The sequence below is a fragment of the Trachypithecus francoisi genome, unplaced genomic scaffold, assembly GCF_009764315.1.
Source record: "Trachypithecus francoisi isolate TF-2019V2 unplaced genomic scaffold, Tfra_2.0 Contig01579, whole genome shotgun sequence".
Classification (NCBI taxonomy): domain Eukaryota; kingdom Metazoa; phylum Chordata; class Mammalia; order Primates; family Cercopithecidae; genus Trachypithecus; species Trachypithecus francoisi.
This window is the reverse complement of record NW_022681442.1, coordinates 31,558,242-31,585,826: the sequence shown is the minus strand read 5'-3', so window position 1 is coordinate 31,585,826 and position 27,585 is coordinate 31,558,242. Positions and strand designations below refer to the sequence as shown.

General features: G+C 41.5%; 1 protein-coding gene across 7 annotated transcripts in view; it reads right to left on the bottom strand.

Annotated features, from left to right (window-relative positions):
* Nucleotides 1-313: 313 nt before the first annotated feature.
* The window catches only part of ERLIN1 (ER lipid raft associated 1), a 54,811-nt gene continuing 27,539 nt past the window's right edge, over nucleotides 314-27,585 (bottom strand). For 2 of the 7 annotated variants that reach the window (XM_033185968.1, XM_033186008.1), the window contains 3 exons: nucleotides 24,882-24,971; nucleotides 23,943-24,022; nucleotides 18,965-21,224 (listed from right to left, as the gene is read on the bottom strand). In XM_033185968.1, coding sequence (XP_033041859.1) covers nucleotides 21,003-21,224; nucleotides 23,943-24,022; nucleotides 24,882-24,971 — 392 coding nt within the window. In that variant the 3' untranslated portion in view covers nucleotides 18,965-21,002. Of the gene's footprint in view, nucleotides 691-2,891; nucleotides 3,053-9,001; nucleotides 9,197-13,027; nucleotides 13,259-13,364; nucleotides 13,452-18,964; nucleotides 21,225-23,942; nucleotides 24,023-24,881; nucleotides 24,972-27,585 lie in introns of those variants that run through there. The other 5 variants (XR_004431182.1, XM_033185975.1, XM_033185999.1 and 2 more) reach the window with 5 other exon arrangements.

Genomic DNA, 27,585 nt, shown 5'->3' with positions numbered 1-27,585 from the left:
AGCAGCCTGGACAACATAGTAAGACCCCATTTCTACAAGAATTAGCCAGGTGTGGTGGCACTTGCCTTTAGTCCCAGCTACTTGGGAGGCTGAGGCAGGAGGATTTCTTGAGCCCAGGACTGTGAAACCAGCCTGATCAATATAACAAGAGCCTGTCTCTTAAATAAATAAATAAATAAATAACAAAAAATAATAAAGATCTCAGAAAGCTATTTAGTATTTTAGCAGTTATTCCATTTACTAAGGTATTATTTATTGAATTGTTTCCCCCCCCGCAAAAAAATGTTGGTGCCCTGACCCCCAGTATCTGTGAATGTGAACTTATTTGGAAACAGGATCTTTACAGAGGTCAGGTTGAAATTAGGTCACAGGTGGGCCCTAAGCCAATATGACTGTCCTTATAAAACAGGGACATTTGGGCACAGAGACAGACATGCACATGGGGAGAATGTCACATGAACATGAAAGCAGAGCTCAGGGTGATGCCCCTACAAGCCAAGGAACTCCAAAAATTACCAGAAAGCCACCAGGAGCTAAGGCAGAGGCATGGAACAGATTCTCCCTCACAGCTCTCAGAAGAAACCAACTGTGCCGACACCTTGATCTCAGATTTCCAGCCTCCCAAGCTGTGACACAATCAGGTTCTGTTGTTCCCAGCCGCCAAATTTTTGATACTTTGTTATGGCTGCCCTAGGGAACTAATAGAGAAGGAAAACTAAAATATCAATGAATGGCTCTTTTCTCTGTTATTTTCTAAAATAGAAAGGTTAGTGGAAAGAAGGGCTGAATTATCTGTTCCCATTACAGGCTAGTAAGGTGTGGTAACAAGAATTTTATGGAAAGTTTGGAAACCAATTTTTTCAAAGTTACCAAAACTGCAAGTTTTAGACCAACGATTTTCCCCATCTTCAGTGCAATCCAGCCCAGTGACCTCCATCTCCAGTTTTAAAATTAATATAAAAGGTCATGCACACCCAATATAATCAACTTGTTTTTCAAAAAGGGAGGTTGTAGAAGGAGAGCTTGGTTACTTCTTCTTTTTTTATTTCTTTTTCTTTTCTCGTAAACTCAGTGATAAGAATTGGTTGCTTCTTTAGTAAACAAATGTACCTTGATCTTATGTGAGAGAGACCAAAACTCACTTCTCTTGTAGCACTAAATACACTGCATTGTATTTAATTAATGATTCATAAATATGCTTTGAAAGAATTTAGTTTCTACTTCTCCAGGACTTGCAATTTTATAATTTTAAGTGGTTTGGAGGAGACTTTCAGACTGTCCTAAATTTTTTTTATTGTGTGTTACTTGATACATCTAAAGGAATATATGTAACACATCTAAATTTTGAAGCATAACAACAAAAGGAATTATTGTGAGCCTATTATCCAACTGAAGAACTAAAACATGGCTGGTACCATTATAGCTCCCTGTGCGTGACACCCCTGATTTGACCCTACCTCCTCTCCATCCCCCTAGTGCCCAGGCTATCATTGAAAGCACAGTTATTTTCATGTCTAGTCATTGTCTTCTGTTGTGGCCACGGTGCCACTGCATCCTGTGTGTCGTGGGAAACTATACCGCAAGCATGACTGCTCCAGCTCCCTCAACCCTGAGACCTCTGGGTAACAATTCTTATTTCAAAGGTTCTCAGATTGTTTTTATCTCAATTAGATTCACAGCATTAACTTGCAGGATACTTGGGGTCTGTTTCTGATGTTCATCTCAGTGGAGCTACCAGAGCATCTGTTGTCATATAATTAAACAAACAAACATATTATATATATTTTGTTCATAGTTTGTGGGAGCTTCTAAACCCTTGGAATTTCCTGAGTGTTAGAAGTGTCATTGGTAGGCTGGGCGCAGTGGCTCACACCTGTAATCCCAGCACTTTGAGAGGCCAAGGCAGGTGGATCACTTGAGGCCAGGAGTTTGAGACCAGCCTGGCCAACATGGTGAAACTCTGTCTCCTAAAAATACAAAAATTAGCATGGGGGCAGATGCCTGTAATCCCAGCTACTTGGGAGGCTGAGGTAGGAGAATCACTTGAACCTGGGAGGTGGAGGTTGCAGTGAGCGAGAGTCCATCTCAAAAAAAAAAAAGTGTCTTTGGAATATGGTGGATCCCTGGGATCACACCTGAGTATGTGCCAATGAGATGACTCAGGTGGACTCCAGGATAGTTTTAAGATGGAGGCCAGCCATGCCAGAAAGACCAGCCATATGTTTAGAGGGTTGGGGCTTTGAGCCAAGTGATACCAGCCTGAACTCTCAACCTCCATGGAGGAGAGGAGGCTGGAGACTGAGTTCATGAATTCAATTACATGGCCAATGATTCGATCAATCATGCCCATGTAATGAGGCCCTAGTAAAAACTCTAGGCACTGAGGCTCAGGTGAGCTTCCTGGTTGCTGAACACATTGGTGGGCCATGGGGGTAACACATTATGTTTCCAAGGTGGAGGATACAGAAGCTCTGCATTTGAGAGCCTCCCAGGCCTCACCTTATGGGATTCTTTATTTGTATCCTTTATAGAATAAAACTGTAAGTATAGCACCTTCCTGAGTCCTGTGAGTTGTTCTAGCAAATTATCATACCTGAAAGGGTCATGGGAAACCCTGATTTGTTTTAGTCAGTTGATCAGAAATATGGGTGACCTGGGGACCCTTGAACTTGCAGCTGGCATCTGAGGTGAGGGCAGTCTTTTTGGGGACTGTGTCCTTGATCTGTGGAGTCTATGCTAACTCTGGGTAGTTACTGTCAGAATTGCATTGCAGTATGGTAGCATCTAGTCAGTTGCTTAGTACAGAACAGACACCGTTGAATTAGTTGATCAAAATTTTTTGCTAAATATTCAGGTGCCAAAGAAAACCTGTATTTTGATTTGAAACATACCATATCTTTTCTGGGCATCAACAATAAGTAGAATACGTCCTCTGCCAAGGGATTTATTACCCTGATCAATCAGAGCTTCCTTCACTGCTTCATATCCATGGAAGACCACGGTGGGCCAGGATCCAAAGTACAGGGTGTAAACAGAGCCGTACTCTGGCCAGCTGGAAAGAGATGCAAGCATCTGTGTAAGTGCTAGTGTGAAATCTGTTGAAGGTTTGGGGAGAAATTAAGTAATAATTATACATGTGGCTTAGCCTTTGCTCCATCAGTTCCATTTTAGGAGTTCAACCTGAGGTATCGGCATGTATTCATTCTTTCCTTCATTTATATATGCAATCACTCAGCAAATATTTACTAAGCATCTATGCTATGTCAGACACTGTGCACAGCCCAGGATTCCTCATGGAAAGTCTGGTGAAAGTGGCAGGAAATAAACAGCCAAACAAACTATATTTGTTGGATGACAAAGGGAGAACTTAATAAAACAGAGAGGTAAGAGAAGGCATTTATGAGGAGGTAGTATTTAAGTTAAAGATGAGGAGGAAGCAGCCAGGATAAGGGCTTCAGGGAGAGCTCACTATGCAGGTATAAACTCTTTCGAGGATGATATCCATATATTGGCTGGGCGCAGTGGCTCATGCCTGTAAACCCAGCACTTTGGGAGGCCAAGGTGGGAGGATAGCTTGAGCCCAGGAGTTCAAGACCAGCCTGGGTAACATGGTGAGATCTCATCTCTAAAAAAAAGAAAAAAAAACCCAACATATATTTATGGCGGTGTTGTTCAAGGAGGAAAATGTGGTACTAAAGTATCCAATAACTAGGGGCTGGTTTTCAAACTTATTTTACATTCATGCAATTAAATTCAAAGCAGTCACTTGAAATTTGTTACAGGAAGTTATATAATGTTATGGAAACATGCCCTCCAGCCCAGGTGACACAGCGAGTCCTTATCTCAAAAATAAAACACAAAAATGGGCAAAAGATCTGAAGAGACACATCACCAACAAAAGATCCACAGATGGTACTACAGCTTGAATGTCCCTTCCAAAACTCAGGCTGAAATTTCATTGCTATGGTAATAGTGTTGAGCGGCAGGACCTTTAAGACTTGTGATTAGGTCATGAAGGCATTGCCCTCCTGAAGGAATTCGTGTTATTGTGGGCTTGAGTTAGTTATCACAGGACTGTACTCCTGATAAAAGGGTGAAGTTCAGTCCTCTTTTGCTGTGTCTCTTGTGCGTGCTTCCTGGCTGCGTGTTATGATACAGTAAGAGGCCCTCACCAGATGTGGCCCCTCAATCTTGGATTTCCCAGCCTCCAGAGCCACGAGCCAAAAAAAATGCTTCATTTCTTTCGAAATTACCCAGTCTGTGGTATTCTATTACCGCAGCAGAAAACAGAATAAGACAGATGGCAAATGAGCATATGAAAATATGCTGTACATCATATATCACTAGGAAATTGCAAATCAAAACATCAATGAGATACCACTACACATCTATTAGAATGGCCAAAATCTAAAACATGGACAACTCCAAATGCTGATGAGGATGTGGGGCAACAGGAACTTTCCTTCATTGCTGGTAGGAATACAAAAAATGAAACTGCCATTTTGGAAGACAATTTGGCAGTTTGTTTTGTTTTGTTTTTCAGACAGGGTCTCGCTCTGTTGCCTGGGTTGGAGTGCAGTGACTTGATCACAGCTCACTGCAGCTTCTAACTCCTGGGCACAAGTGATCCTCCCGTCTCAGCCTCCCAAGTAGCTGGGACCACAGGCATGTGCCACCACACTTGGCTAATTTTAAAATTTTTTTGTAGAGATGGGGTTTTACTATATTGCCCAGGCTTTTCTTGAACCTATGGCCTTAAGCAATCCTCCCACCTTGGCCTCCCAAAGTGTTGGGATTACAGGTATAAAGAACCACACCTGGCCCAGTTTGGCATTTCTTACAAAGTAAGCATACTCTTACCATGTGATCTGCAATCACACTCCTACCCAAAAGAGTTGAAAACTTATGTCTGCACAAAATCTTGCATGTGGATGTTCGTAGCAGCTTTTTTTACAATTGAAGCAACTAAGATGTTCTTTGGTAAATACATGAATAACTAAACTGTGGTGCATCCAGATAATGAAATATTATTCAGTGCTAAAAAAAATGCGCTATCCAATCAAGAAAAGACATGGAGGAAACTTAAATGCATATTATTAGGTGAAAGAAGCCAATCTGAAAGGGTGATAGATGGTATGATTCCAACTATATGACATTTTGGAAAAGGCCAAAGTATGGAGACAGCAAAAAAGATCAGTGTTTGCCAGGGCTTGGCAGGAGGGAGCGATAAATAGGCAGAGCACGGGATTTTCAAGGCAGGAAACTATTCTGTTTGACACTATAATGGTGGGTACCTGGTCATTACACATTTGTCCAAACTCACAGAATGTACAACATCATGAGAGAACCTAGGTAAACTATTGTCTCTGGATGATGATGACATGTCAATGCAAGTTCATCAATTGTAACAAATGGACCCTCTGGTGTGAGAGGTCAGTAGTGGGGGACATTGCACATATGTAGCGGCAGGAGGTACATAAGGACTCTCTGTATTTTCCACTCAGTCTGGGTGTGAACCTCAAACTGTTCTAAAAAGTAAAATATATATATATATATAAAACAGGTTGAGTATCCCTAATCCAAAAATCTGAAATCTGAAAAGCTCCAAAATTCAAAACTTTTTGAGTGCCAACATGATGTCACAAGTGGAAATTTCCACACTTTACCTCATGTAATGGATTGCAGTCAAAACTTTGTTTTATGCACAAAATTATTAAAAGCAGTGTATAAAGTTTACCTTCAGACCCATATAAGATGCATATGAAACATAGATTAATTTCATGTTTAGACCTGGGGCCCTTCTCCAAGATATCTCATTATGTAAATGCAAATATTCCAAAATCATGGCCAGGTGCGGTGGCTCACACCTGTAAACCCAGCACTTTGGGAGGCTGAGGCAGATGGATCACCTGAGGTCAGGAGTTCAAGACCAGCCTGGACAACATGGTGAAACCCCATCTCTACTAAAAATACAAAAATTAGCCGGATGTGATGGTGCACCTCTGTAATCCCAGCTACTCAGGAGGCTGAGGCAGGAGAATCTCTTCAACCCAGGAGGCAGAGGTTGCAGTGAGCCAAGATCACATCACTGCACTCCAGCCTGGGTTACAGTGAGACTCTGACACACACACACACACACACACACACACACACCACACACACACACACACACACACATTCCAAAATCTGAAAAAATCTGAAATCTGAAACACTTCTGGTCCCAAACATTTTGATAAGGAATACTTAACATGTGTTGACTTGTTTTGGTTTTGTCTGACTCTCCTTATTAGAATTGTTTAAGTTATACAAGGTCAGGGTTTTTTCCCCATCTTTTGTTCATGGCAATGCTCCTAGACTCAAAAGGGCACCCTGTCAAAAAGTATGGCTCATGGAATGTTTATCTAAGAAATTAGTGCTAAGGCTTACCATCAGATAAATGTCCTATACTGCTTCTTGTGTCCTAGATAATATGTTTTTGCAATGAATTTATGGAGATAATATCTTTCCCCCAAACAGCACTTCCAAAGGTATGAATATCAGCCAGGGTAGCCAAGCTGGCTGCATTAGAGCTGGGTGTTGGGGAGAGGAGTGAAGATCACTCTCTAGAGAGGATCACAAAGCCTCCCATGGATCATTTAGTGTAAAATAATAGTAATCATATCCGAGGGCATTTATTACTTTTTTCTTTTTTTTTTTAAGCAGAGTCTTGCTCTGTTGCCCAGGCTGGAGTGCAGTGGTGCAATCTTGGCTCACTGCAACCTCCACCTCCCAAGTTCAAGCGATTCTCCTGCCTCAGCCTCCTGAATAGCTGGGACTACAGGCACATGCCACCACACCCGGTTAATTTTTGTATTTTTAGTAAAGACTGGGTTTTGCCATGTTGTCCAGGCTGGTCTCGAACTCCTGACCTCAGGTAATCCAATTTATTGCATTTTTACATTTCCATGTCTTGCTTTTTGGTGTTATATGCTGGGGGCATTGGAAGACTTCCAATGGAAGTATGTTCTGACCCCAGGATTTTCTCATTCACTAGAATTCAACCAATATCTCAAGTTAGGTCAACATCCTCAGTACCTGCTCTCCAGTCCTAAAGCAAGAGGATATCTGTCTTGTACGACAGTAATAAACAACCAAAAGTGGCTCCATGATGTGAAGAACTAAGAAAGGCCGAGGAGAGGCTCTGAGATGCAGAACCTGGCCTAGAGATGACCAGCCTTGGAATCAAAGCCCCTTATCTTGGAGAGAGATGCAAGGGCATCCTTGGGGTTTCGTTGCAGCCTATTCCCAATCATGGGAAGCGGAGTTGGGCCGGGAGAAGCCTTCCCCGTGTGACTTTTCTTCCACACCAAAAAGAAAATCAGGCAAGTGACACATATCGCAAGAGCCAAGCAGCGAGTTCCAGGAACTCCATTTCACTCCTGGGTGTTAGCAACCATCTGGGTCACTAGTCAGAAAGCAAAAGCTTAGAGAGGAGCAGCTGGAACCAATCTGTCCCTGCTGGACAAAGGCTGCTCCGAGTTCTTGGACTTGGAAAAAAAATGGAAAGAGGTTTTGAGTTTGTTGACTTTGCTGAAACTTGAGATTAAGAAGATTCAGAAGGGTTCATCTCTTTCCTACCTCTTATTCAGAAACTCTGCAACTTTTCTTTGAATTTCTAAGCATCCCCATTATATGTACTTTTCAGCATTGATGATTGATTACATTTCAAACTTCATTTCACTTTTCATAGCTTTCTGAAACTGTTCAAATAATTAACTTCACAAATGAGAGAAAACAGGTCATATATTCTGAGATCTGATTTGGAAAGACACAGCTGTCAAAGTTATCCTCCTCAAACATCATTTTTCTCATTTCTCTCATCAGTTAGAAGTCTACTGTGTTCTTGACAGTGAACTGAGGTATTTGAAAGAAAAGTGCACGTGTCCATCAACAGATAAATGGATAAATAAAATGTAGTTATATGTACAATGGAATATTTTTCACCCTTAAGGAGGGATGACATTGTAATACATGCTACCCAAGGATGAACCTTTAAAACACTATACTAAGTGAAATACGCCAGACAAAAAAAGGCAAATATTGTATGATCCTGCTTATATGAGGTACCTTCAATAGGCAAATTCACAGAGCCAGAAGATAGAATAGTGGCAGGTTACTAGGGGCTGGGAGGAGGAGGAAGGCAGGGAACTATTGTTTAACAGTCACAGAGTTTCCGTTTGGGATGTTGAAAAAATTCTGAAAATTGATAATAGTGGTGGTATTTATTGCCACTACTTGTAGAATTTAAACATGGTGGAAATGGTAAATTTTTTTGTTGTTTACATTTTGCCACGGTAAAGACAAAGAAAACATCTACTAACTTGGTAGTTGAGAAATGTTACCTCATTTTTATTTGCATTTAAAATAACGCTGTTATTGATTCTTTGATTTTTAATAATAGCAAATTCTCCAAGATCCTGAGATGTATTCTTTGAGATAAACCTTACTATTAATGTCTCATGGTCTATACATTATTTTATGGGGAATTAAATTGTTACTATAATACATCTTTTAAAAAATCCAAAAAGAAATCCACTGTGGTTTTCCTACTACTTATTGTAGCAAACACTGAAAATCTCTGCAGCACTAAAATTATTTGTTAAATGCTTTCTACTCTGATATTTTTCTCTTATTTCAGAGCCATCCCTCTGTATTTCCCACAGCAGACTATTTACTTCCATTAAGCAGACTTGCTGATTAGCCTGCATTCACATATCCACTAGCACAAGGACCAGGAGGATTTTTATGTAAAGGGCTTCAGGGCCCATGAGGATAGGGCCAGGGCTGAGGATGAGCTTGTGCATGGAGAAAAACCAAGGTAAAGAGAATCAGCTGGGGGACCTCACATATATTTGTCTTACTTTTGGTACCTTCTGTGAAACCAGCATCCACTGGTGTTTTTGCTGTTTCTGTGAGTATACACTTGCAGACATTTCAGGGAAGTAAATTATTGACTTTGAAATACTGTGAAAAGTGAGAACTTTAATGTTGATCTGGATGTGGAAAGCAGGTGAATAAATAGAGGGAACTGGTAAACATGCTGGGTAAAGGGTAGTTTGACAATGACCGAATCATGTCCATCTTCTGCTCAGAACTCTTGAAAGGTTGTTTTTTTTTTTTTTTTTTTTTCCTTTTTCCCACATCTTCTTTCCTTTTATTGAAAAACATTTTAGAAAATGTCAGTTAATAAAAAGTAGCAATGAATCAACAGGGATATACTAGTGGAAAACACAATATAAAATTAAAAATGCCATTGGCTTCTTCAATTGATTAAGAGCATACAATGTAACAGAAGGTCTGTTTTAAACAAGTTTTCTTTTTTGGCGGGGGGGAATTTGCATTTTTTTTATTATTATACTTTAAGTTCTAGGGTACATGTGCACAACGTGCAGGTTTGTTACATATGTATACATGTGCCATGTTGGTGTGCTGCACCCATCAACTCGTCATTTACATTAGGTATATCTCCTAATGCTATCCCCCCCTGCTCCCGCCACCCCATGACAGGCCCCAGTGTGTGATGTTCCCCTTCCTGTGTCCAAGTGATCTCATTGTTCAAGTCCCACCTATGAGTGAGAACATGCGGTGTTTGGTTTTCTGTCCTTGCAATAGTTTGCTGAGAATGATGGTTTCCAGCTTCATCCATGTCCCCACAAAGTACATGAACTCATCCTTTTTTATGGCTGCCTAGTATTCCATGGTGTGTATGTGCCACATTTTCTTAATCCAGTCTGTCACTGATGGACATTTGGGTTGGTTCCAAGTCTGCTATTGTGAATAGTGCCGCAATAAACATACGTGTGCATGTGCCTTTATAGCAGCATGATTTATAATCCTTTGGGTATATCCCCAGTAATGGGATGGCTGGGTCATATGGTATTTCTAGTTCTAGATCCTTGAGGAATCACCACACTGTTTTCCACAATGGCTGAACTAGTTTACAGTCCCATCAACAGTGTAAAAGTGTTTCTATTTCTCCACATCCTCTCCAGCACCTGTTGTTTCCTGACTTTTTAATGATTGCCATTCTAACTGGTGTGAGATGGTATCTCATTGTGGTTTTGATTTGCATTACTCTGATGGCCAGTCATGATGAGCATTTTTTCATGTATCTGTTGGCTGCATAAATGTCTTCTTTTGAGAAGTGTCTGTTCATATCCTTTGCCCACTTTTTGTTGTTCGATTTTTTCTTGTAAATTTGTTTAAGTTCTTTGTAGATTCTGGATATTAGCCCTTTATCAGATGGGTAGATTACAAAAATTTTTCTCCCATTCTGTAGGTTGCCTGTTCACTCTGATGGTAGTTTCTTTTGCTATGCAGAAGCTCTTTAATTAGATCCCATTTGTCAATTTTGGCTTTTGTTGCCATTGCTTTTGGTGTTTTAGACATGAAGTCCTTGCCCATGCTTATGTCCTGAATGGTATTGCCTAGGTTTTCTTCCAGGGTTTTTATTTTTAGGTCTAACATTTAAGTCTTTAATCCATCTTGAATTAATTTTTGTATAAGGTGTAAGGAAGGGATCCAGTTTCAGCTTTCTGCATATGGTTAGCCAGTTTTCCCAGCACCATTTATTAAATAGAGAATCATGGCCGGGCGCGGTGGCTCAAGCCTGTAATCCCAGCACTTTGGGAGGCCGAGACGGGCAGATCACGAGGTCAGGAGATCGAGACCATCCTGGCTAACACGGTGAAACCCTGTCTCTACTAAAAAATACAAAAAGCTAGCTGGGCGAGGTGGCGGGCGCCTGTAGTCCCAGCTACTCGGGAGGCTGAGGCAGGAGAATGGTGTAAACCCGGGAGGCAGAGCTTGCAGTTAGCTGAGATCCCGCCACTGCACTCCAGCCTGGGCGACAGAGCGAGACTCCGTCTCAAAAAAATAAATAAATAAATATATAAATAGAGAATCCTTTCCCCATTTCTTGTTTTTGTCAAGTTTGTCAAAGATCAGATGGTTGTAGGTATGTGGTGTTATTTCTGAGGGCTCTGTTCTGTTCCACTGGTCTATATCTCTGTTTTGGTACCAGTACCATGCTGTTTTGGTAACTGTAGCCTTGTAGTACAGTGTTTTAAACAAATTTTCTAAAGCGATGTATTTTAAAAATTCTCCCCATCCGCTATGTACACATGCACAAAAACAAAAACAATGTGTGACGGAAACCTGTCATACACAAGAAGTTGTATCCTGAATTCTTCAGGGAAACAAATGTTGAAATACGAATTAAAAAGAGTCAGCAACAGATTAATTTTATATATATAGTATTTATATATAGTTTTTATGTATTTATATATTTATATATTTATATATTTATATATATATGTATTTATAAATATATATATTTATATATATTTTAATGTTTATATCAATATAAATATATTTTTATATATTTATATCAATATATTATATATTTATATATAAATATATATTTGTAATATTTTACAATTATATATTTATATATTCATATATACATATATTTTTATATATTTATAACTATATATTTATATAAATATATAACATATAATATGTAATATATAAATATAAATATATATTTATATATATATGTATTTATAAATATATATATTTTATATATATAAAATTATATAGAAATATATATTTTTTATATGTTTATATATATATATTTTTTTGAGATGGAGTCTCGCTCTGTTGCCCAGGCAGAAGTGCAGTGGCACAATCTCAGCTCTGCAGCCTCCGCCTCCTGGATTCAAGCAATTCTCCTGTCTCAGACTCCCAAATAGCTTGGATTACAGGCACCTGCCACCACACCTGGCTAATTTTTGTATTTTTAATAGAGACGGGGTTTCAACATGTTGGCCAGGCTGGTCTTGAACTCCTGACCTTGTGATCCACCCACCTTGGCCTCCCAAAGTGCTGGAATTACAGGCATGAGCCAGCATGCCTGGCCTAATAGTATTTTTAAATTGAGTCTTCAAGTGCTGCGTGACACAAAGCTATACTATATAAAGTACTGCTAGGTACAAAGGAAAAAATCTGTACCGCTTTTAGCAAAAGTGCTTTTCCAGAAAAGCAAATCAAAACAATGTAATCAGCAGACCAAGGAGGCTACAGCCAGACATCAGGGCTACACCTTCTCGTATCTTGCTAGAAGATCCTATTTATCCAGAATAAAATTTCAGGACAAAACAGGGACATTTTAAACATTCCTTACTTCACCCAATTAAAATTTTCTGTATTTTCAGCATGATCTAGCAAAAAGAGGGCTCCTGTGAGAACTGGCTATTTTATTTTCTTTCTGTGGTGAGACTGTCATGGAGCCTGGATATTTTAGGTTCTTATGCATCCCTGACCAGTGTCCCACCATGGTCAAAAAACTTGGCTATGAAGTTGGTGAACTCGGCTTCCTGCAGCTGCCTTCTTCTCCCAGTGATGAAGGTCAGCTGCCAAATACCAGGATCCACTCCTGCAGGATCCTTTCTGTGCGCCACAAGACTCTTCTTATGTGAGCTATAAATGGTCATGGCCAGGCGCCGTGGGTCACGCCTGTAATCCCAGTACTTTGGGAGGCCAATGAGGGCAGATCACTTGAGGCCAGGAGTTCAAGACCAGCCTGGCCAACATGGCGAAACCCTGTCTCTACTAAAAACACAAAAATCAGCCAGGCATGGTGACATGTGCCTATAATCCCAGCTACTCGGGAGGCTGAGGCACAAGAATCACTTGAACCCGGGAGATGGAGGTTGCAGTGAGCCAAGATTGTGGCACTGCACTCCAAAATGGGGGATACAGCGAGACTCTGACTCAAAAGATAAAAAAAGAAATAAGTGGTCAGAATCCCCATCATCACAAAATAGGATAGGATGCACATGGCCAAAAAGGGCTTGGACTCTGGAAAGGGGTACATAGAATCCCAAATCAAAGCCACTATGGCAAGGAAACAGGAGTACATTCAGATGATGAGGCAAATGTCAATGAGATCAAAATTCTCCCCCTACTGGTATTTTTCCAGAAGTACCTTTCTGGCAGAATCATCCAGAGTTTTTCACAGTGGATCCATCCCACTTGTCAGTTTTTCCATGCTTCTCATCCGTCTTCCACGTAGCCAACAAGCCACTGAGGCTACTGCCTGTCTGGCAGCTGGGATCACCACTGGCCCAGCTACTGCCTCCGCCACCACTTCTCCTGCCGTGGGCAGCTGCTGCCATCTTGTCACAAAAAGCTTTGTTTGAAAGGTTTTGTTTCCAACCTTTGGGAAAAGCCACCAATGGGTAATAAGACTTAGAAGGCCCACCATGCCCTTGCCCTTCCCCTCTTCTCACACCACCTCTTCGGTCTCATGTTTCGGTGCTCCCATTCTCACTAATGTTGTGCCTATGTTGCATATTTTTTACCATTTCTGGAAGGTTCTTGAACTGAGGTCTCCATGCTATTACTCAGTCCTTTAAAAAAAATAACAACTTGAGATATAATTCATATCCCATACAATCTATAATTTAAAGTATACAGTTCAATAGTTTTTATTATTTTTTTAATTTTTATTTTTTGAGATGGAGTCTTGCTCTGTCGCCCAGGCTGGAGTGCAGTGGCACGATCCTGGCTCACTGCAACCTCTGCTCCTGGGTTCAAATGATTCTCCTGCCTCAGCCTCCCCCAGTAGCTGGGATTACAGGCAGACGCCACCATGCCCAGCCAATTTTTTTGTATTTTCAGTAGAGACAGGATTTCACCATGTTGGCTGGGCTAGCCTCAAACTCCTGACCTCAAATGATCTGCCCACTTCAGCCTCCCAAAGTGCTGGGATAACAGGCGTGAGCCATCGCACCCAGCCTCAACAGTTTTTAGTGTATACAGAATTATGCAACTACCACCAAAATCAAATTTTAAAATCTCTTCATTACCCCAAGAAGAAACTCCATGCCCATTAGCAGCCACTCAATTCCCTCTCCTCCCAGCCTCAGGCAACCACCAGTCTTTTTGTCCATATGGATGTGTCTATGATGAACATTTAATATAACTAGGACTTGGCTTCTTCCACTTAGCCTAATGTTTTCAAGGCTTATTCGTGTTATAGCATGCATCAGTACTTCATTCCTTTTTTATAGAATATTCCATCGTATAGATATACCACATTTGATTTATCCATTCATCAGGTGATGTACACTTTGGGGTTGTGTCCACCTTCTGGCTACTATGCATAATGCTGCTATGAACATTCATGTACAAGTCTTCGCAAGTGGACATGTTCCCATTCTTTTGGGTAGATACCCAGAAGTGAGATTGCTGGATCATATGTTAACTCTGTTTAACATTTTGAGAAACTGTAAAATGTTTTCTAAAGCAGTTCCCTCATTTTATATTCCTACCAGCAAATTATGCAGATTCCAATTGCTTCACTTCCTTGCCCACACTAGTTACTGCCTTATTATAGCCATCCTAGTGGGTGTGAAGTGGCTATCTTGTTGCATTCCGCTAATTACTAAAGATGTTGACCATCTTTTTCATGTTTTTATTGACCATTTGTATATCTTGTCTGGAGAATGTCTGTTGAGATCCTTTGCCCATTTTATTGAGTTGTTATTCCCCAATCTTTAACTGGCTTATTCTCTTTCTCAATCTTTATCTTCTCCCTCTTTTTTTAGACCCTACTAGCACTGCATTCCTCCCACTTTGATAAGTTTCTCAAGTGCTTTGGTTAAGGCCTACTTTCCCACCAGACTGTTTTTTTTTTTTTTTGAGACAGAGTCTTACTCTGTCCCCCAGGCTGGAGTGCAGTGGCATGATCTTGGCTCACTGCAACTTCCGCCTCCCGGGTTCAAGTGATTTTCCTGCCTCAGCCTGCCAAGTAGCTGGGACTACAGACACACACCACCACGCCCGGCTAATTTTTGTATTTTTAGTAGAGACGAGGTTTCACCATATTGGCCAGGCTGGTCTCAAACTCCTGACCTTGCGATCCGCCTGCCTCTGCCTCTCAAAAGTGCTGTGATTACAGGCATGAGCCACTATGTCCAGCCTGAGACTGTTGATTCTAAGAGAGCAGATACTATGTCTGTCTTACTCACTGTTGTTCATTACTGGCCCATTACTTTATACATTTTAGGTTTCCTGGCACATATCAGGTACTCAACAAACATCTGTCAAATTGTATTTAATGTGATTTTCACAGCTTCTCTTGTGTGAGTAGGGTTGCTGTCTCCATTGAAAAGGTTTTTTTGGGTCACCTCCTCTCTAACCATTTGTAGTCCTGTCTCCTACCAGTTGAGAGTTGTCCCAGAGGCTATTAATTCTTGTGCCTGAGTTGAGCATATGTTTGGACTGACTGCAGCCCCCATAGTGTTGGAGGATCCCTAGGGTGAAAAGCAGTAAGTGCAGCTCATGTGTGAGGTGAGATGCAGTCAGAGGAAAGTGAGTTGATGCCTCATGGAACTGTCTACCATGGCCACAGCTGGAATTAGAGGTGGGGTGGAACGGAATTGTGATAGGGCACCAGAGGCATCAGACACACCCAGTGTGTCAGAACCTGCCTTATGTGTCTGAAATCCAGTTACAGTTATTGTGCCTATTAAGATGCACACCCTAACAGACTTATATATGGAGAAAACCAAGGCAATTTCGTTTAGGACAAATTGCCTTTCGACCCCTACATCAACCACTTATGGAATGTGCTGTCCCCAGGGAAGGGATGTGACCTTGGCCCAGGGCAGGGGTCTTTAGCCGAGGAAAATTTCTGCAGAGCGACTCTGCTAAAAGCTGTCACCACGAACACTCCCAGCAACTGGGAGAATGAGTGGTTCACATCTGCAAACGGGATCTGGGGGTTGTGTCATCAGCCCTGCACTGTTCACCTCCACTTGCTTTGTAACACAAATAAGGGGAGCGGCTCCCCTAGGCTCCAAAGGGCTGATCTTTCTGGAATCAGCTGTCATACTGCTCAGCTTACTGAAAGCACCTCTGCCAAGCCCTGCAGAGGGCACAGAAGTCACCCATAGGTCACCACTTCACACATGAACCATCTGATTATCCCTTTTCCTGACCTCGACTGCAGGACCTACAAATCTCTAAACATCCTCTAAAATCTCCCCTCAATTTAGAGCTTCCATCACCCTAAACGTAATGGCTTCAAAGGCAAATATAAAGGGCTGTGGTAAACTTGGATCTGGAACATGACAGGTTCAAATCCTTTGCCACTCATATTCATGGGATCTTGAGTAATGTACTCTCTCTAGATCTCAGCTACGAAATGAAGTAACAGTAGAGCCTCATAAGGTTTGCAATGGACAGCTCCTCATGCCTCTTGGCACTGCTGAGGCAAGGGGACCCAGTAAACTGCATTTTGAAATGCAATAGCAAGTGCTTCTCCCACTGCCTGGAACACACTCCACCACCACCATTGCTCTCTTCAGCTGGCTGGCTGCCTCCTGTCCATCCTTAAAAATGTGGCTCAGGTCAGACATTGCTTCCTAGAAACCACAAGGCTGGGCTGATCTTTACCGGTACCCCACAGCACCCAGTGAATACCCTGCTTACTTACCACACTATCACACTTGCCTACTTACTTGCTGCATTGCCCCATCACACACACACATACACACACACACACACACAAAGGCATATGGCTTTTTGTTGCCTCAGCAACTAGCACACAGTAGATGCTCAATAAATATTTGTAGAAAGAAAGAAAGGAGACTTTTTTTTTTTGGTATTTTTAGTAGAAACAGGGTTTCACCATGTTAGCCAGGCTGGTCTCAAACTCCTGACCTCAGTTGATTCACCCGCCTCGGCCTCCCAAAGTGCTGGGATTACAGGCTCACGTGAGCCACCGAGCCCCGCCGGAATGACACATTTTTTAAAATTAAAAAAAAAAAAAAAAGTAGAAAAACTGATTGGAAAGACAGGTACTAATTCAGAATATGGTAAGGGAGACAAGTAAAAACATCATTCTGAGTTACGGTCTATGTCAAAATAGACACTAGAAGTGAGTAATGAATGAACAGTAAATTAGTTTTTGTTTGTTTTGAGATGGAGTCTTGCTCTTTTGCCCAGGCTGGAGCGCAGTGGCTCGATCTTGGCTCACTACAACCTCTACCTCCCAGGTTCAAGTGATTCTTCTGCCTCAGCCTCCCGAGTAGCTGGGGTTACAAGCATGCGCCACCACACCCGGCTAATTGTTGTATTTTTAGTAGAGATGAGGTCTCACCATGTTTATCAGGCTGGTCTTGATCTCCTGACCTCACGATCAGCCCGCCACAGCCTCCCAAAGTGCTGGGATTACAGGCGTGAGCTACTGCGCCTGACCCAGTAAATTCATTTTAAGTGTTTATACCAGGGCAGAGACCAGGAGAAAGATGAGAAGCTGGCCCAGCTTGTTGGGATGCTCCTGGAGGGCTGTGGTTGGGGTTTAACATCCAGCTAGCTTAGCTCATAGCTGCTGAAGACATTAATCAACGTGTTCTATTATGCAATTGCAGATAGCAGGCACTGTGCTCTCTCCACTATGGGAACTTACAGCTACTCAAGAGACAGACACATATATTGACTCCTGTAGACAAGGTGAACTAATGCATCCCAGCAATTACCATGTACAAATCTCTAAGCTAGATGCATCAAAATATCCTCCTGAACCCACTGAAGAGTTGCCCTGTAAGTATGAGTAAACAGGTTCAGAGATGTTAGGTAACTTCCCATGGTTACACATAAAGTCCTGACATGGACACTGTAGGCTCACTCCTAAGTTCTTTTTTCCATGACTCACTTGCCTGATTTACCTGCATGTCATATTCAACTTTTTGTTCTTTCATGCAACAAAGCCATCTCAGATGGGCCAGATGCCATCTTAGGCATTAGCAACAGAAACAATCCCCAGGGAACAGCACAGCCACAGCCCCCGCCCTCACAGAGATTAGCATTTGTGAAAACAGACATCGAACACATAATGAGAGACACGATGTGTGCATAACATGTGACGGGGGAAAATACAGGATGCTAACCCAGGCCAAGCAGTTCAAAGTGAACTGAAGCTTTTACATCTGAAGAAGTGATGCAGACTCAGGAGTTGGCCAAGGAAAGTCAGCACTACGAGGGAAGGAAAGTGAACCAGGCAGATGGAACAGTGTATGAGATGGGACAGAGAGAAGGTGCATTCAGGGACCTTAGAGAAGGGTGGCTGGAGAGGACAGCAGGGGTCAGATCACAAACTTAGTGTGCACACATTTGAGACTTAATCCCAAAGCGATTAGAAGCCAGTTTCCAATTCACAAAATTCTTTTGCCACAAAAGAGGCAGAAATCACTTCATTTTAATACCTACCAATAGCTTATAGGATGATCAGTTCAAATTATTCTCAGGTCCACAGCAACTGACATAGGATACTATGGGGTTGATCCCCTAAGAACAGGAGGAAAGAGCTGCTTTCCCCAAAACTCCCATTACCACTCCCTGCTGGCCCAAGATCACCAGGAAATTGACCCCAGGAGGTAGTATAGAACGTTTGGGAAGAGCAAGTCCAACTCTGGCTCTTGCGCCGCTAACATCTTAATAGTGAAGTTGGTTATATTGTGCCATTACATTGCGAGTTATAATTTACACAAATTGTTCTTCCTCTGGCTTGGTCTGTCTCCTCCCCTGCTCGGCGTAGAAGTATTTTTGCTCTTAGGGACGGATCCCAGTAGCCTGATGTTCCATCCTCCCTCCTTACCCCTCTGTTGCAGGCCCTGTCCCACAAAGAATTAGAAGAACATCCCTTGTTAAATTCCAGGAGTCAGCAAAGAGTGGACACCTTGTTTTAAACATTCTTACAGCAGGTAGGCAGTATTCTGGGAAGAGTATAATAAAAACCTCTACAGTTAAGTTAAACCAGCAAATAAACTGGCTCCCTAGTTCTAATGTGCAAGACAGCCTTAGGAGCATGTTAAGATGACAAAAAAATGAAGACATGGGAAAAAAAACACAAATCACTGATAGTAAAATAATTTTATTTAGTTTCTTATTTTAAAAAAGGTAGCATTTCAACATATAAATTTAGACTCAAGATTACAGGGTATATTTGCCAAAAGGAACACCCTGAAAGACAGCCAGCCTCAGAGCTGAGAGGGCACAGGGAGGCACACTCCTCACATGTGGAGTTTAAGCAGAAGTGCTTTAAGACTTCACAGCGGCATTTCCCTGTTCCTCAGCCCTGCCTCCAGGGCCATCACTTTGGGGCAACAGCTTTGCTCATGTAACTATAAAACATCTCTAGGAATGAAAGCACAGAGGTCAGTGATCCAGATTTTCCACGACAATCATCTGAGGCAACAATTCGACAGGTAAAGAATTTATTTTTATAATTCAAAAGTTCTTTTAAGGAGAACTAAAGAACACAAAGTTCATTCATAAAGAGAATTTATAGAATTAAATGAGCAAAAATGAAAAATTATTTTCTCCATATTACAAATGCCTCTATAGGATAAGGCCCAGGGGAAAGACCCACTCAAATCTGGGCTTTCCTTTCCCAGATAAAGTGTTTGGCACAACCAACAAGCTGTCATGAGACTGACAGGCCTGACAGCTGAAAGGTTCCTAGAAGTGGTCCCATGACTTTTCTGTTGAGCTTCAACATAGTGTACACAAGAGGTGTCTTAACAAGCTGCACAAACTCAGGCCGAACTACGCAGCACGTTGCTCCAGAAAAGTTAAACTGAAGGAAAAAAAAAAGGTCCACATGAAGTAGGTCTCCTACTACCACAGGTTAACTCTGTTGTTTCTCATGGAAAATTAAATTCGCTGGCTGCCCAGGATGTCAGTGGAATCCTGATTTCCTGGGGGAGGTGAGAGCTGGAGAAACAACTTGGATTTAAGCATCTCTGGGCCAGGTGGGAAGGAGACAATGACCAAGGATGCTTTCTAGGTGACTTTTTGTTCCACACTATGTGGGCTCCAGACAAACAATCTTAAGGAGCATCAGTGTGCTTGTGACCATGGCAGCCCTTGGACTTGGGCCTTTAGACAGAGGTGATGGGGCAAATGAATATACCCCAGATCCAGTTTTAAAAATAAAAACTTCCTGCAATTATGATACAATACTGTGCAGCAAATCACTAGGAATTGTATGCTGCTCCTATTTGTGGTTAAAGCCCTGTCCCACTCTTGGCCAGTCAGAGCCGAAAGGTAACACACAAGGAGGTGGCTGTGGCTAAAACCAGGCACCTTAGCCAAGCATGGCCTGCGGCAGTGAGGCTGACAGTCATCACCCAATGCAGGGAATGCAGGGCCCCAGAGCTTTGGTTCAGAGCAAAGGTTTCATCTCACCCCAAACTTTAAACCAAGCCCTCTGTATCTCTGAGCTTATGAATACAAGAAACTAGTGATTAGGAATCTCTATGAGGAATCTCTGGTTGGGTAGCAAAGCTCAGGTCCCTGCAGGCCACCACCATCCTGTAGGAAAACAGAAAGGTGCAAATCGTATCAAGTAAAAGGTTGCTCAAGTGGAAGATCGTTTCCTGGGGAACTTCAGTGGCCTGGATCTTAATCACATGGATGAAGGCTGGGACTGGATCCCAAAGAAAGGGCCTGGGTCCCAAGTGCAATCAGTCTTCTTGAACTTACCATATCCTTCTCAGTCATCTCTTGAATGGCTGAGCACACACTGCCCCCGGGGACCAATGTAAACATTATTCAACTGATCTCCACTTAGGAAAACGCAGCTTGTTATGTATTTAGTGTTTAACATTCCAGTGCAGGCAGTATCTTAGCATCCGACTTTCCTCACTCATGAGTAGCAGTTTAGAAAGGAACACATATAGGTTACTTGATAAGACTGTGGCTGAAAAGACCATTTGTGTGTCAGACAGCTGGCTATATCCTCTAATCAGTGGACTACCCAGGACTATCGCAGGAGAGGCAGAACAGATGAAGTGTAAGTTCTGTGTAAATCTGAAGAGTCCGTATAACCATTGTTCCCACTTAACCCCTTGGGCCACATCTTCATATGGAGAACATTTCCACCTCTTGCATCAACCTGTGCTCTCTTTGTTTTGGATGAGGTTCTCTCCAGAGGGTTCAAGAGCCTCCTTAGAGGGGAGTGAGCTTTCTCTTCCAGTCCTAATATCTGAATATTTCAAAGCACATGAGGAGTCCACGAACATGTTAGGGATGTTGCTGCCAAAATAGATCTTACTGTTAGAAGCAATGGCCTGGTACTTTTTGAGCTCCAGATATTCCGGTGTCAATTTGTGCTGTGTGGGAGCAAACAAGAGCAAAGGCATCAGGATACTCTGATGCAACAGTCTTCTCTCTCTCTACATACATTTCTCCTATTGCTCTTCTGAGTATCACGAGTCAAGCCTGAATAATTGCCAATGACCCTCTCTCACTTTGGAGAGTGGCTATCACATTAACAGCTGTGTTCCTGACTTAAAATTCCTTCAATAAGCTCTTGACTTAATGCAAGAGAAGCTGTCTACTTTTTAATAAAAGGATGGGGGAGGTTAGAAAACAATTTGTGATAACTAATGATAATAACTAATATTTCTATAGTGACTTTCATTTCATCTAGTTGAATTCAACCTGGAATTGGTCTGGAGTTTCTGTTGATTTCTTTTCTAAAAAACTTATTTTTATTTTTATAGAGATGGGGTCTGTGTTGCCAGGCTGGTCTCAAACTCCTGGCCTCCTACCTTGGCCTCCCAAAGTGTCGGAATTAAAGATGGGAGCCGCTGCACCCAGCCTCTTTTTTTTTGGAGATGAGATCTCACTCTGTTGCCCAGGCTAGAATACAGTGGTTCAATTATAGCTCGCTGCTGCAGCCTCAAACTTCCCGGCTCAAGCGATACTCTCATCTTAGCCTCCAGGGAGGCTACAAGAATGAGCCATCATGCCTGGTTCTCTGTTGATTCTCTTGAGAGAGATACACAGATCAATGGATGAGAGCAGAACTTCAAACGAAGGGCTGGTACTGCTTTTCTTGAACAAATTCTAGAACTAGAATAAAATCTCAAAAGGTCATCTGATCCGGTCTTTTGCCTTTCCCCAGAAGCTGGATGTTTAAGCTGTCTGTGACAGACAGATATTTGTCCACTACCAGATCTCCCTCTGTCACAGAGTTTTGTTTTGTTTAAATCAGTGCCAAGATGTATCTATCTAACCAGAATCTCCCCGGGTTTGATTAAAACTCATTGACCACCAGACCTCCCTCTATCACAGTGTTTTGTCTAAATCAGGATGCCAAGATTATCTAACCAGAATCTATCTGGGTTTGATTAAAACTCGTCGACCACCAGATCTCCCTCTGTCACAGAGTTTTTTTTTTTTTTTTGCCTAAATCAGGATGCCAAGATGTCTCTAACCAGAATCTATCTGGGTTTGATTAAAATCTATTTCCACTGTTCCCTGGAACATATGCCTTTCAAAGCCCCATAGATCCTCTCCTTGAGTCCTGGCCTGTCCCCCAGGCAAAAGTCCATCTTGTCCTTCACAGTCCTACAGCATTTATTTTCTACACTTTGACATCTTTCACTCCCTGGATCTCTATCTTCCCCAGGTGATTCATATCCTCTGTCAAAACACTCAAATCAAATCTGGTCATAGTGTACAACCACATTTCTTCCTCAAGCCTTTTTAATATAGGTTAGTATATGAGTCACATTTTTCAAAATGGCATAAAACTACTGCCTCTTTCTGAATAAGGTAGACCTCAATGGCAAGGTCTTGAAACTTGTGGCAGATGAGCTTCTCCCATTAGATTTGGACTCCTAGCTTCCTCAACTGGAGTTTCCTGTCATGCCTTTCTCTTGGTCAAATTCCATTCTGTGTCTATAGAACTGTCTTTCAATGTTACGTTCATTTTAAAATGTATATTGGTTTTCAAAGTACTGACAACTCTCATTCTATCATATCTTATCATTTCTTCTGAATACAGATTGTTGTTCCTTTCTAAATTGAAAGCCCTGTCTATATCTTGACTCTAATCCTTCAAACTGCATCATCCACTTTAGTAATCTCTTTCTCAACCCTTTATCTCTTCCAGTCTGCTCCACAATAACCTTCTCAGAATACTATCAGAGTTCTAGCTGCCTCTTATATAGCCCCTGCTCACTAGCCCTGTACCCTCTAGCCAGCTTACCCCAGTCCTTACACCAAATTATCACGTACAGATCACCCAACCTCCCTTCTTAAGTTATCCCACATGAAATTCCTCATGACTGGAATAGTTTTTTAAATCCAATAAACATTCGGGAGGCTGAGGCAGGAGAATGGTGTAAACCCGGGAGGCGGAGCTTGCAGTGAGCCGAGATCGCGCCACTGCACTCCAGCCTGGGCGACAGAGCCAGACTCCGTCTCAAAAAAAAAAAAAAAAAAAATCCAATAAACAAGGAGTACTCAAAAAGGGGCATATGGAAATACGTGTCTGTGTGTGTGGCAGTTAAAACAACTGGTGACCATTACTGACATTTAGTAGACAAGGGCTAGGGATACAAAATATCCTACAATGTATGAGATGGTCTTCAATGATGAAAAAGTATCTCAACCCCAAATGCCAGGAATGCCTTTGATGAGAAACACTGCTCTAACCAAGCTAAGTATCTACCCAAAAAACTACCTTATTTGGAAAGCAATTGTAAATAGACTCTACTCTTCTCCTGTCCCTCTTATTTCAGAAGACCTTCAACTTGACTAATTATTGAGCCTTATACAGCATGGATTTATGGCGTTTGGCCTGTGTTTATATACGTTAGCCTTTGTCCTAAGCTTCCTGCTTTTATAAGGGACTATATAAAATTCCCTACCCAATGAATGTGAAATATTTCTTGCTGACTGACTAATTCTGGAGGATGTCTTGGTCACAACACTTTCTTGACAATGGATAAAATCACTTCTATCATATCAGAGCCCCTGAAAAGAGAAAGCAAAAACCCGACATGCATGATTAGGAAAGTGGCCAGGGAGCCAGTCACCTTGTTTGAGGTGGCATATTTGTGTGCAGCATAATATTCAGCATCTGCTTTCGCCTTCTCTCGGGCCAGGAATGCAGCATCTAGCAAATAAAAACAAAGAAAAGGTGTCAATCCATTCCCTCAGCTAGTTAAAAGTCCCTTTTCCCACTGCCTAATATTTTGACTGCTTATTTCACATCGAAAGTTTAAAAAACATATTAGCAGTTTTTGAGTCCCAGTCCCCAGACAGCAATTTCTCCAAGAGGAATACTCTTTTCACTGTCAAATAACTCTCAGCTCATCTGAGCCCACTTGTTTTCTACTCTAAGTTGCTCCTTCTTTCCTCTACCCACTCTCCCACCTCCTATCACTCAAAGCCTCATACTCCACCCAGGTACTAAGCTTCAAGCAAAATAAGTCCAGACATAAAAGCTCTATTTACTGCATTGTCTCCAGCCCCTCCAAATTTGATCGAGAATCAGTCAACAGAGACAGACAGGAAGCAGTAATATATAAACAAGTGACTTCAAGACTGAGCTAAGAATATCAACATCTCACTATGTGAAATCAAGGAGTGTGAGGCCCTCCATGAAAACTTTTTTCCATTTTATTTTTATTTTGGACAGGTGGAAAAGAAACTGGTGGTGATGGTGGGGTTTATTATCTTGTATATTCTTTACAATCGATTATGGGTAATTTTCAGATCTTGTCTGCCTGAAAATAAAGTGGTAGCTAATAAGCCCCAATTTAAGGAAGAAAAGGAAAGCTGAGCTACCCACAGTCACAAACAAACCCAAAAGCTGGATATGTGACAGCAATTAAAAAAAAACTGATTCATATCATCAGGACAGCTACTTCCTCCAGACCAGATTATTCCATGGCCTTCTCACCCACCACAATCAAAGGCAGAGAGGAGGCAGTTCAGGACAGTCAGAGCTTCATCCTCTCCCCACAATGTACCTTCGATTTCAGAAATGCGCTTTTCAGTTTCTTTTTCCATCACTTTCTGCTGAAACCGAATTTTTGCCACTTGTGCAATCTTCTCTGCTTCTATAATCATATAACATAAGAAGACACATTCAAAACCATTTCTATAGTACCTGAGGCACTTCGAACCAGCAGCACAAAGTCTAACACTTAATTACAGAAAGTTTTATGTGCTAATTGTTTCACTAAGTTTTATCTAATCAGACCATAAACTACTCAAAGGAAAAAAGGGAATTTATTTCCTAATTTACTGTTCTATTTTGACAGTGCTAGTTTTGTGGGAAGGAGTAAAAAAGGTTAAAGTGCCAGTCCTTCATGCAACTCTGTAGCAATGGTCCACAAGCTAATGGGAAAAAAAGATCCTTTATGAAAGTACCAGAGAACAAAAACAGAACAACATAAATGCATGGCAATACAGGGCAATTAACTAATCTGGGCAGGAGAAAGAAAGAATGAGTGAGATAAGTTAAACCAAGGAAGGCCTTCTGGAAGCAACCTTAAAGGAAATAATGTATATGACCTAAGAAGACATGCCAGGAAGCACAGAGAAAGACAAGAAGGGCCAGGCATGGTGATTAACGCCTGTAATCCCAGCACTTTGGGAGGCTGAGGCAGGAGGATCTCTGAAGCCCAAGAGTTCAAGACTAGCTTGAGCAACATAGTGAGACCTCCATCTCTACAAAAAAATTAAAAAATTAGCCAAGCATGATGATGCGTGCCTACAGTCCCAGCTACACAGGAGGCTGAGGCAAGAGGATCTCTTGAGCCTGGGAGGTCAAGACTACAGTGAGCCATGATCATACCACTGCACTCCAGCCAGGGTGACAGAGTGAGGCCCTGCCTTAAAAAAAAAACAAAAACAAAACCAAGAAAGACAAGAAGGCACAAATGAACAAGTCACAATGGAGAGGTGATACGGAGCCAGCCGACAAGACAACAAAAAATAAGAACAGAAAGAGGGCTAGGAGACCTCTGTCAAGTGACAGGCTAAGGAGCTTAGTTTTACTGTACTCAGGATCTACTGTTAAGCTACCATTAGGGAAATGACATGATGAAAATGGTATCAGAAGAGGAGTACTCCAACTGCTGTAGGGAAATAAAGCAGAAAGCAGGGTGATTCATTTGAGAAGGTGAAAACAAGCATTGGGAGTGAACATGTTGGTGCAGCAAGCAAGTACATGCGGGGAAACTCAACATCTTTAACAAACCTCTGGCCTACCAAATGACCCAGGACAAGGAAGAAAGACTCGAATTACACTTTACATTCAATCACTGCTATTCTTAAAGAACATTCTCAATTCTCCTTTTCAAAGAAGATGGGTATTTTAAGACATCTTATCTCTGACCCCTAGAGAAAGTGCATAACGGAAAGAAAACTTCCAAGCGATTTTTTCTTTCCAGAAAACAGTATGCTTTACGAACTACTCCAGGAAATAATTCCCTCTTTCTCCACCAATGTAAAATCCATCTATATTACACCATCCAAAAACAACTGTGTTCAATGGGGCTAGAAATCGAACTGTAAGGAGAAACTCAAGATAAAACATGAATAAAAGGTGAGGGATCTGAAGCCTGCAGCTAGAACCCAGAGAATGCTGCCTCAGCCTAGGGGGACTATTGTCCTAATCTCATTTAACAAAGCTCTCTGTCATGTGGGAATAAAATCAATAAAAAGCACAACCAGACTTCTAGAAAAATGGTGCAAAAGGCCAGAGAGAAAACCCTTTATACATCTAACAACATCTTAAAATGCTAGACGAAATTTAGCAAATTTGTTTTTTAATGCATGGCTGAGTTGTAAGAAAGAATGAGAGATCCTCAAGTGACTTAAGCCAACGGGGAGCCAAGAGCCCGTATGGGTGGTGTCCCTGGGGTGGTTATTAGACAAGGGAATGGGACTTGGGTTATTACCCATGCAAGACCAGGAGATGAGGCCTTGTGATGTTAGGACTAAGACCCTTGCATAAAACTGAGACCTCTAGAGGGCTGCAACTCTAATGAAAGGGGAACTAAAACACTACCAACCAGCCCAGTTAAGAAGTGACCTTTTCTCTACCTAGCCGCATCACAGTGAAACTGAAGAACACCCAAATACAGAGAGAAACATGCTAAAAGCAAAAAGAGAAGGCTGATTACCCAAAAGGAGCAATTAGACTAACAGCATACGTAGTAAATAGGTACAAGAAGCCAAACAAAATTGAAATAATATTGCCATATTGATAAGGAAAAATTAGCTTGCTTTAGAATTGTAGGCTAAATTACCATTCAAGAATGAAATAAAAGCATTTTCAGACCAAGGAGGACTGAAGATAACTTTTACTCCTTAGTCTTCACTGCAAAAAAAAAATTACTAGAAAAAAAAAAAAATCACCAGAAGCAATGGAGAGGAAAACACATTATTCAACACAAGTCCAATCAAAATAAATGTTTACTGCAAGGATTAATCATAATGATCATAATCAATGGGAGGATAAAGACAACATGAAACTAAAATACTATGCAATAATAAGATGTAAGACTGGAGGACAGTGATAAGAGTTAAAGCATTCTAAGGTACTGTTCAAAAAGAGGATAGAATGATTAACAACTAGTTATACATTCCAGAAATGGAATGTAAAACTTCCAATCAAGTAAAAGGAAGAAAAGAAAAGAAAATTCAATCAATTCAATACCAATC